General features: G+C 36.8%; 2 protein-coding genes across 2 annotated transcripts in view; one reads left to right on the forward strand and one right to left on the reverse strand.

Moving 5' to 3' along the window:
* Positions 1-2,055: 2,055 nt before the first annotated feature.
* LOC124802613 (zinc finger protein 771-like) overlaps positions 2,056-12,036 on the forward strand; it is a 159,540-nt gene continuing 149,559 nt past the window's right edge. Inside the window, exon 1 of the mRNA XM_047263499.1 lies at positions 2,056-2,212. Within this exon, the coding sequence (XP_047119455.1) occupies positions 2,206-2,212 (7 nt within the window). The 5' untranslated portion in view covers positions 2,056-2,205. The remainder of the gene's footprint in view (positions 2,213-12,036) is intronic.
* LOC124802614 overlaps positions 10,098-12,036 on the reverse strand; it is a 28,694-nt gene continuing 26,755 nt past the window's right edge. Inside the window, exon 4 of the mRNA XM_047263500.1 lies at positions 10,098-10,317. Coding sequence (XP_047119456.1) covers positions 10,205-10,317 — 113 coding nt within the window. The 3' untranslated portion in view covers positions 10,098-10,204. The remainder of the gene's footprint in view (positions 10,318-12,036) is intronic.

Here is a 12,036-nt window from a genome sequence, read left to right on the forward strand (position 1 = left end):
TGAGGCACGCAAGCCTCCCCACCAACGGCAAGGTCTATGGTTCATGGGGAAGGAGACATTCATATACCAAATTAAAACTCTTACAGAAAAGATATCATTTCTGCATTGAAAAAAGCCAATTATATTTCTCAGTCTAGTAACAAACGTAAGGCAACTTGAAAAATAGTTGAAGCAGAAACAGAACTAACTGCAGAAAATTTACCTGTACACTAAGTGCAGATGAGCTACATAATAGTCTCATAAATTCTGAAAAGTTAGCTATGGTAGATGAAAGTAGAAAAGTTAGCTATGGTAGATGAAAGTAACTTAGATGTCAGTGAGGACAGACTTCCCAAATTGCAGAAAACAGAGATGACAGCAGACTTACAAAAATTTGGGATGAGAACAAACTATCCTGAAGATATACTGGATGCAGTCAGATCACTGAGAAACTCCATGACTGAAGACATACATACTTTCTCCAATTTTATTCTAAGGAAAACAATAAATAATATATTTGTTCTTTCCAGACTGCATAAAACTGAAAATTATCTTGTCCACACATAAAAAAGGAAACGGATATTCACCTCCAAAATTACAGACCCATAGAAACAGTGCCAATAAAATCTAAAATCATTGAGACTTTAATGAAAGACCAATTAAATATTTTCTTGAGTGTTACAATCTACTTAACAAGACCCAATATATATACCGAAATGAGCTATCAACAAATAATACATTTCAAGAAGTTGTATTAACAATACCACATGGTTTTGAAAACAGGGAGCACACCTATACATTTGTAGTAGATCTAACTAAAGCATCTGACACTGTCTCACATAGCATTTTAATTAAGAAACTTCAAAAATATGGAATAACTAGCCTAGAAGTAGTATTTCTGAAATCATCTTTGACAAACAGAAATCAAATGCTTGTTATACATTCAAATAAAACTCTGGTATTCTAAAGGTAAAATATTGAGTCCCACACGGATTTGTGCTGGGGTCTTTCTTGTTTAATGTAGATGTGAATGATCTGCACAACTTATTACACATAAATCCGTGATGTACACCTATGACACAACTTTTATCACATCACATAATGATGTGAATGTTATCGATCACATGAACAATATCCTGGTGGAAAAGGCCAATGAGTGGCCACATGAAAATAAGTTGACATTATATAAAAATAAAATGAAGCACATCCTCTTTTCACTTGGAGATATTATTAAAGGTCAAAACGAACTCTAGTATCCTGCAAAATTGTTAACCATATACCTCGATAGTAAATTATTTTGGAATGCCCACACTGAAAAGCTCTGGAGTAAGTTGGCCAGAGTTTTATTTCTCCTTAGGAAACTGAAGGATTGTGTGAGTAAATAGCTCATGTGTATGGCATAGTATGCTCTTTTTCATACACACTTGGATTATGGAATATTTCTTTGGGGAAAGGTTTTTCTCTGACCGAAGAAAGCCATTATAAATATTTGTTTTGAGAAATTCGACTTATTGTAGACCGTACTTTATTGAGCACAAAATACTTACAGTCCCCAGCCTGTACATACTCAAAGGACTTATGCATGCCAAACATAATATCCACATGTATGAAAGAAAGTTATATACACCCTCAAATAAAACCAGAAACAGGAATTTGCTGGGCATTCCTTGGACTTGTTCAAGTAAAGCCCAAAATAATTTTTACATGCTGGTAAAACATTTTTCAACATTATGCCACGTAACACAAAGATAAGCAATATCTATGTAACAATTTTTATATACGTTACCCATCTGTATAATCATTTGTATAATCATGTACGTACTTACGATGGCTTATACAAAGCAACAGTTGTTTATAGGAAAATAAACCAACTTAATTCAATTAAAAAAATTCTGAACAAAAGTACACATTGAAGGATTGATATAAGACTTATGATTGTAAAGAGTATTTTCAATTTTATATTGATGCATTCTAATATTACTGTCGCTGCCAAATCACGAATGTACTGCGGAGTTATTTAATTGAACATCGATACTTCATAATCGAGTTACTTCAGCAAGTCATGTACTTTCGTTAGCATCTTTGCTTGCAGCCTTGTTTATGTTGAATTGACGCAGTGTAAACATGAATGTTGTATATGTCTACTTTGAAAAGGACAGTGGGAAAGCTATTTATTTATAACGTACCGGAATTCAGAAGATGCAACATTGTAGAGTGCTGTGAGGAATGGAAGGTGAATATTATGCTCAAAATTTATTTTCTTCGTGATTAAGTACCGATAATGTATTATGTAAACAAATAAACACAAGCTGTCGTATACAGAAGTATCCCAGGCAGCAGCTTCTGTCTGGCGTGAACTGTTAGAGACCTTAGTTTACTTTTTTCGTGCATAAGATTGTTTATCCTAGGCCTGCTTAACACAGACATTTTCTTCATTGTTGTTTACCGGGCGATAGCTTGTATTTAGAAGGGAGTGACAGTAAGTGACGGAAGATTAACAGGTCTGCTGGGAGATGTGGTATGCCCCAGCAGTTTGTAGTAACAAATCATACAGAGAGAACCAGTTGAGGAATATATGTACCAGCTGCTTTCCTCAGCTTCGCTGTAATTCCCCCATTACAAGTAAAATTGTTATTTTATTGGTTAAGTTGGAATGGTGATGTTTCCGTTAAAAGTTATAGATCACCCCTCAGCGTTCGTGTGACAAGCTTCTAGGAGGCATTTTCTTTCTCCACCTCAAACCTCCCTTTTTCCGTTTTTGTTTCTACCCTTTCTCCATACTTCTCTCATCCCTTTTCCACCTCTCTGAGACATTGGTGCATTAGTTGTTTTACACGCACTTGGGCGAAGCCGAATCCCACTCTTTCTTAACCAGCTCGAAATATTTAATCAATTTTATTGCTTCGTCTTCCTTTCATTCTAGTTTCATTTGTATAGGATTTTTCATAAGAAAGAGCTCTGTGCTGAGGCGGTAAAGAAATCAATTTCTAGGACAATGCTATGAAGCAATTTCTGAGAGGAATATGTGCTCTTTTTAATATGGAATATAACCCTTTTTTCACAACAGTTTCGCAACAGAAAGACGCAACAGTTTCATTAATGAAAGAAAGTAGAAACAAGTAAGTATAAGCGGAAATATGAAACTGTCTTTTGTGCATTTGAAAAAGTTTACTGTCACATTCCTGTTATTCCGTACTGTATATAAGTATTTTCTGAAGAAAACTGGCATAGTGGTGAAGTTAAGCCAGGCTCTAGACTTAAATTTGTAAGGAATGGGCTATTTAGTTTTTCTGAAGGAACCATCCCAGAATTTTCCTTTAGTTATTTGGGGAAGCCATGTAAACCTAAAACTGGATATAGGATTTTGAACTGATGCAGATAAAGATATCAGTTTGAGTACTGTGGGTAAAATAGTTGCTTGAGAATTTTGCATTCAAGTGGACATACATTACCAAGTGCTTAGGGCTTAAAATTGTATCTAAAATGGGTCATCCATATAGTAGAAATTTCAATGGCTTCCCAGAGCTCATTCTGAAATGTATAATAGATTTTTAAAACCCATATTTACATTGATGCTTGGTGTTGAAGCTTTCATGAAGACCTTTATAACGAGAATTGTTACTCCAGTTTGCCTGGAGGGAGATAAAAATGTTCTTGACACTTTCAGGACAATATTCCCCATCCAAGATCATAGAACAATATGTTGGAACAACTCAACAGCTGTTTTAAGAACCTTTTCATGGATATTGCAGAAGCTGTACCTTCACTTTGTTTTGGTACATGGTTATTGAAGATATTTTAGCAGTCTGTGTGTCTGGTATAGAAACCCACTCCCGTAATTTCAACTTCTTATCCCATTTGACATGCATCACATCCTTCTTCATACCACAGGTTGTATTCAAGGATGCAGTTTTCCGATTCACTAGGACATGTAAGCACTTCTCAGATTTTCCCTTCTTTACATCTGTAACATCCTTGCTAAATATATATATTTCAGCAATAAATCCTTCAGAATCTATATTAATAATCCGAACCACACTTTGCTCTCTCACTGTTATCCCCTGACCTCGTTTGGAAACTATTCTCCCAGTGAATCCCTCCTCTCCACCACCACCACTACCTTAATTATTCCCCAAAACCCAGCTCCTAACCTAGTACCATCCCATAACTCAAACTCATAATGCACTGCTACAGCAGAATTAAGTTATACCCATAAATAAAATCAATCTGCATGCTATATTCACCCTACTATACAGAGTTTCTCCATTGCCCACAAAATCTGCATAAAATTATAGTCAAACCCATGGTATTCACAAACCACCCATCTATGCCTCTAAGTATGAAACACTGCATGTTACTGCAACACCTGTCCCTTGCAGTCACTTCCTTCAGATTCACCAATGCCAAAACCTGATAATTTGATAATTCAGAGGCTTCCTTTACCAGGCTACAGATTAGCTGGCTGTTTCTCAAGGAGTTCCTTGTGGGGTGGGGGAGTGGCTCTGTACGTAAAAAACAGTATTTCATTTGAGTGCATAGACGTATCACGACACTGCACTGAACAGATATTTTAAAGTTGTGCAGCATTAGTTGAATTTAGTGAAACTAAACTTCTAATTGCTGTTGTTTATAGGTCCCCTAACTCCGACTTCAGAGCATTTTTGCTTAAGCTAGAGAGGGTTCTTGATTCACTTTGTAGGAAGTACCAGAAAGTAGTTATATGTGGTGACTTCAATATTTATTTTGTACATGATTGTGCAAGAAAAAGGATGTTGGTAGATCTCCTAAATTCATATGATCTGATGCAAACTGTGTTTTTTCCAACTATGGTGCAGGGGAACAGTAGCACAGTCATAGACAATATTTTTATTCATTCTTCATTAGTAGATGGACATTCTGTTAGTAAAAGGGTGAATGGCCTTTCAGACCATGATGCACAAATTTTAACACTAAAAGGTTTTTGTACTCAAACCAATGTCGTATTTAATTACAAACTACGTAGGAAAGTTAATCCAACAGCAATAGAGAGTTTTTCAAAACTTGTCAAGGAACAAGATTGGCAAGACGTTTATAGTGCCGATAATATAGATGATAAATACAATGCTTTCCATAACACATTTCTATGCTCTTTGAGAGTTGCTTTCCATTAGAACATTCTAAACGGGATACTAGCAGTAATGGACAGCCCGGTTGGCTGACTAGTGGGATAAGGATATAATGTGCAACAAAGTGGGAATTATATGAAAATGTTAGAAGTAGTCACAATCAAGCTACAGTAGCCCATTACAAACAGTATTGTAAGGTGCTTAAAAAAGTTATCAGCAAGGCAAAAAGTATGTGGTATGCAAATAGAAAAGCTAATTCACAGGATAAAATTAAAGCCATATGGTCAGTTGTGAAGAAGTGTCTGGTCAGCAGCACAAGGTTGATGATATAAAGTCAGTTCGCAGTAATAATATTTCTGTTACTGATAAATCAGATATATGTACAGTATTTAACAACCATTTTCTGAGCATTGCTGGTGAATTAAATAAAAATTTAGTTTCTACAGGAAATCAAATAAATTTCTTAGCAAATGCCTTTCCGAGATTGACGTCTGAAATACTCCTCTGTGATACAGACAAGAGGGAGATTGAGTCAATAATTAAATCACTGAAGACTAAGGACTCTCATGGTTATGATGGAGTGTCTAGTAGAATATTAAAGTACTGTGCTGCACATGTTAGCCCTGTATTTAGTCATATTTGTAATTTTTCCTTTAGGAATGGTCAGTTTCCTGAGCGATTAAAGTACTCAGTAGTAAAGCCGCTTTATAAAAAGGGAGAAAAGGATAGTGTAGATAATTTTAGACCTATTTCTATGCCATCAGTGTTTGCAAAAGTTATCGAAAAGGCTGTGTATGTAGGGTTAATTGATCATTTTATATCACACTGTTTCCTATAAAATGTACAGTTCAGCTTTAGAAGTCGTTTGACAACTGAAAATGCTATATTCTCTTTCCTCTGTGAGGTACTGGATGGGCTAAACAAAAAGTTTCGAACGCTTGGTGTATTTTTTGATTTAACAAAGGCATTTGACTGTGTTGATCTCACAATATTGCTCCAGAAGTAGGACCATTACGGAATAAGGGGAGTAGCTCACAATTGGTTCACCTCTTACTTTAGCAACAGGCAGCAAAAGGTCATTATTCACTATGTTGATAACGGCTGTGATGTGGGATGTGAGTGGGGTACTGTCAAGTGGGGGGTGCCCCAGGGATCAGTGTTGGGGCCACTCCTGATCCTCATTTGTATAAATGATATGCCCTCTAGTATTATGGGTAACTCTAAAATATTTCTGTTTGCTGATGACACTAGCTTGGTAGTAAAGGATGTTGTGTGCAACATTGACTCGGTTTCAATAGTACAGTACATGACCTCAGTTCATGGCTTGTAGAAAATAAACTAATGTTAAATCACAGTAAGACTCAGTTTTTACAGTTTCTAACACACAATTAAACAAAACCTGACGTTTTAATCTCACAGAACGGGCATATCATTAGTGAAACTGAACAGTTCAAATTCCTAGGTGTTCAGATAGATAGTAAGCTGTCGTGGAAAGCCCACGTTCAGGATCTTGTTCAAAGACTTAATACTGCCATTTTCACTATTCGAATGGCATCGAAAGTGAGTGATACTTCGACACGTAAATTAGTCTACTTTGCTTATTTTCATTCACTTATGTCATATGGAATTATGTTTTGGGGTAACTCTTCCCATTCTAGAAGGATATTTTTGGCTCAGAAACGGGCTGTTCGGGCAATAAGTGGTGTGAGTTCATGAACCTCTTGTCGACCTCTGTTCACGAGTCTGGGTATTTTGACATTGGCCTCTCAATATGTATATTCCTTATTGTTTCTTGTTACCAATATTAGTTTATTTCCAACAATAAGCAGCTTTCACTCGGTTAATACTCGGCAGAAATCAAACCTCCATTTGGATCGGACTTCCTTAACTCTTGTGCAAAAAGGTGTGCAATATACTGCTGCATCCATTTTCAATAAGCTAACACTCGAATTCAAAAATCATAGCAGTAATCCACGCGCTTTCAAATCGAAACTAAAGAGTTTCCTCTATTCTGTCGAGGAGTTCCTTGAAAAATTAAGCTGATTCTCATTGTATTGCTGATAGCGTTTGCTTAAACTTATGGACTGATTTTCTTTCAGGTTCATGAACATTTATTTTTACCTGTTATTACTTTTATGTTGTAAGTTCATGTACTGACATGTTCCATGACCTTGGAGATTTGCTCCTCAATTTGGTCCTACAGAACTTGACATATAAATAAATAAATAAATAAATGACACACGACATATCCCATATACTAACTGGCACTGTCCATTCACTACCTGGAAAAATTGGCCCTAAATGAATAATACCGGATGAATTGCTTGCAGTGGGAATACCAAAAATACTATTATGGTGCACAAGTTACCTTGTCTGCTATATTGCACAGGCCATCTGGACACTTAGAGCTACCTTGAAATCAAAAGATGAGAACTTAGCCAGTAGTGCACCTTTTCATTATATCACCTTTCCAAAATCAATTTATGGTAATTTTCCACCCCTCCCCTTCCATCCATTTTGTGTTTCCACATTCTGGTGCCTGCCCCATGTGTTAAACTGCAGCTGATCTCTCTCGTTTGTCTGCCAGTGTTTTTCCATCACAATGCAGGATTCCAATAAGGCTTCAGAAAGCTACAAACAATTGCCATCACTGCTGGTGGTAGCCTTTCTTGAAAATGTTCTCCAAACAGTTTTTGAATTTAGATACCCAGTGTGTGCATCTTATTTCATGCACACATACGAGCACCCACACATGCACAGACACACCTCCATCTTTTTCATTTGCCTTGATGACAAGGGCAATTGAGAACAATGCATTCTCCGCAAAGTATGTATGGTCTTTTGGACAATAACCTTGGTCTGCTTAGTGTAGAATTTAAGTGAAGTGCCTCTGGGCTTGTAAGTATTATTTTCCCTTTAGACACAATTGCAATAGCTTGATCCATTTCCTCTTTTTATTCTTTGCATTGGTTGGTGAAAAGAAACAAAAGGGTGCACACAATTTGCAACCAGATGGTAGTGATGTCTACTTCTGAGGAACAGTACTGTATGTGAATGTATTTTCTTTCATCCTGCGGAAGCCTTCTGTAATACAACTGCAATACAGTTTTGATCTGTAACTCTAATTGGCGAGAAAAAAACATTACCCCATGTACATTTCAACATTCAATATGTGCTGCCATTCGATATTAGTAATCTCAGCTGCATGATTCCTGGGATTAATGTACAAACCATGACTGACATGGCATGCCCATATCAGACATATTCTTCCAAGGCATTAACAAGAGAGAAATATTCTTTGCACTCTGCCTCATACACACATCATTCACAAAAAAAGAGAAAAATGTAGTATGCTGCATTATAATATACTGGAATGATGCCTTCAGTGTCGAATAATGCTCTTCTATTGGAGGCAAGAGAAATGGTTCTCTGTATTCAGTGTTAGTACCTGGTGTTTAAATGTACGTTGAGGAGAATGCACATTCTGGATCCCCCAGTCGTTAAGAAATTGGCAGACCGAGAGGAGCTTCTTCTGCCAAATTCTTATTTCTCTCCATCAGGGTACCTTCCATTTGGAAAGTGGTTGCACTCAGTGACTGTTACGTGGCTTATAAATTATAGAGTGCAGCAATCAGTTGTCCTTTTTTAGATTTTATGATGCAAATTCAGATTTCGGCTAGTGGCTAGCCATTCTCAGTGCACTATTTTCTATTCTCGAGTGCATGTAAGTTCCTGTCACTCAGTAGAATTAACAGAAATGTGACTGACACCCGAACAACAGGAACTTACATGCATCGAGAATAGAAAATGGTGCACTGAGAATGGCTAGCCACTACTCAGTAGTATTCAAAGAAATGTGACTGACGCCCAAACAACAGGGACTTACATGCATCGAGAATAGATAATAGTGCATTGAGAGTGGCTAGCCACTAGCTGAAATCTGGATTTGCGTAATAAAATCTAAAAAAAGCATGACTGATTGCTGCACTCTATAATTTATAAGTCTTATTTCCCTGTTGAAATGAAAAGTACAGTACTGAATAAGTAGCATCATTTCACAGGGGTGCTTTCTTATTATGCAATTCACAGCATAATCCAACATTTTGAAATTCTTTTTATCAGTTTTTCACAATGTAGGAAAACGATAGTTTGGTACTTACTGTAAAGAAGAAAAGTTTCAGGCAGGCGATATTAAAACACACACACAGAGCTTTCAGCCACAGCCTTCATTCACAAGCAAGCACACCTCACACACACGAGTGCCAACTCCGGCAGCTCTTACCAGAATGCCAGATATTCGCATTCTACAACATCCACTTACTCCCCAAATATAAAATGACAATGTTAACAACATATTCACAAAAACTGTGCAAATGCAGAGGCTAGATGCAATTAAAATTGATTGGATGTGAACACAATACAAGGAGACAATTGAAAACACTGTCCTGCCTCAAGAAAATGGAAGTTGAATGTGCATACAACAGTGAGTAGAAACAAAGTTTAGTCTGTAATGAAAGCCCATAAACAAGACACAGGTTTGTATTAACTGTAGAAAGCAAACAACAAACCCTGAACAACTTTCAGTGTGAACAGCATTGGCTTTTGCATTTCAGTAGTGGTCACATATTGTTGACAGTTAACTTGCTGATACTCCACTAATTGGCTGCATGCATCTCCACAAAAAATCGAGGGACAGTTGAGTAATTTGTATATTAAAAGTTAATGATAGCAAAGATACAGAAACTAACCAACACAGGAAACATGAAGAATATTGTAGAATAACATCTGAATAATCCTGAAGTATCAGTGTTAACTCTAAAAGTTCAGCCTGTGCTGCTACATGCGCATAGAATTTGTGGATAAGCTACGCTGAAAAGTTTTGCATTTCTGAATCCTTGTGCGCACAGTATCATATTGTTGTCAGTGATGCAAGTGGAAAATGCAGTGAGCCATGTTGAGAATTTTATTTCAGGCAGAAAACTCCACAATGTTCATAGTATTCGTGTAGGCCTATGTAAAATTGTATGAGCTTCACAAAATGGTTCGATTTTGTACAGGTTTTGTTTCGTATTACATGCTTTAATGTTCTACTGATGTATTGCACATGTGTACCTCCAGTCTTAGAAATCATATAGTGATTTCTCAAATTGTGCTACAATCTTCTTACTTGTTGTCTTAATCTCTGCTCTTGTTAGCACAGATGGATCATCGACATCATAGTCAACCATAATTTCTGAAACAGAATGATAGAATAATGTAAATGTCTCATAGCTGAGGTACCATATTTCTAATGTTCTAGTATTATTTTTATTCATATATTGCCCTGCTCATTCCATATATTCATCTTTTATTTTCCAATACTAGTTAACTTGTTCACTGTGGACTTTGAGTAGTGTCTTCAACCAGTAATCAAAAGTCATGGTTCCTGGGTTCGAACCCAGCCAATAGTTAAGTTCTGAATAAAAATCATCAGCAATGGTGTAAGAAATCACCCTCATTCTGCCAATGGCCGTGTCAAAAAGGGCAGAGGAGTTGACAGAGGTTTGGAGCACCCTCTTGCCCGTTGGATGGGAAACTGCCCCTTAAAGAAATATTAATCAGCAATGATTAATGCTATGGGGATGCAGAATGCAATGGAAACCTTTGCATTAAAGACACGTAATTTGTATCTGCAGGACATGGGACTTGAATTTGTCATGATGATCCCTCCATTGACTAAAGATTAAGGATGAATTCCCCACATTGCGTGAGCAGCAAATTGAAATGGAAAGAAGATGAGATATCCTTATCAGGTGAATAAAGGGCAATATCAACAGCAGCAAAAATGTTAATAGGAATAGGATACCTTATTAATAGAAAGAGAGGACAGAGAGTGAGTTACTGTGAACAGTTCTCATCATAATAGATAGCAAACCCACATCAGCCACAATACTTCTGGTACATATGAGAACGTCACAAGCAGAAGGTGAAGCAGTAGAGAGAGAGAGAGAGAGAGAGAGAGAGTGATGATTTGAGGATATTGAATGAGTAATTCAGTATGTAAAGGGAGATGAAAACCTAAAAATTGTGGGAGACTGGAACACAGTAGTAGGGGAAGGAACAGAAGAAAGATTTACGGGACACTATGGACTTGGTAGTAGGCTGTATGGACTTCGTAGTAGGAATGAGAGAGGAGAAAGGCTAATGGAGTTCTGCAGTAAAGTTCAGCTAGTAATAATGAATATTATACTTTTCTAGTAATAATGAATATTATACTATTCAAGGATCACAGGAAGAGAAGGTCTATTTGGAAAAGGCCCAAAGACATGGGAAGACCCCAGCTGGATTTCATCATAGTCATACAAAGATTCCAAAATTAGATACTGGGTTGTAAGGCTTACCCATAAGCAGATATGAAGTCAGATCACAATTTAGTAAAGATGAAGAGTAAACAAAAGATTGCGAAAATTGTCTGGAAGAATCAAGGTGGAAAGAAGTGGGATACTGACAATAAGATGTGTTTGAAGTTCTCTAAAACTGTAGATACTTCAATAATGAATACTACAGTAGTCAGTTTAGTTGAAGAGGAATGTACATCTCTAAGAAGAACAGTGTCACAGAAGATGGCCTGACAGACATAAGTACAAGGAAGTGAACTGCGAAGAAACCTTGGGTAATTGAAGAATACTCAATTGATGGAAGAAAGAAGCAAGCAGAAAAGTGTTAAGAGAACAGATTTATAAGTCCAGAATGAAATAAGTAGGAAGTTGAGAGAATCTGAGACGAAATGGCTGCATGAAAAATGTGAAGAAATTGAAAAAGAAATGGTCATCCGAAAAACTGATCCAGCATATAGGAAAATCAAAACAACCTTCGATGGAATTAAATGCAAGAACATCAACATCTAGAGTGCAATGGGAATTCCACTGAGAATTCCAGGAGAGTGGCTAGTTGGAAAGAGTTATTGCCAGTA

Source organism: Schistocerca piceifrons, chromosome 6 (genome assembly GCF_021461385.2).
Source record: "Schistocerca piceifrons isolate TAMUIC-IGC-003096 chromosome 6, iqSchPice1.1, whole genome shotgun sequence".
Lineage (NCBI taxonomy): Eukaryota > Metazoa > Arthropoda > Insecta > Orthoptera > Acrididae > Schistocerca > Schistocerca piceifrons.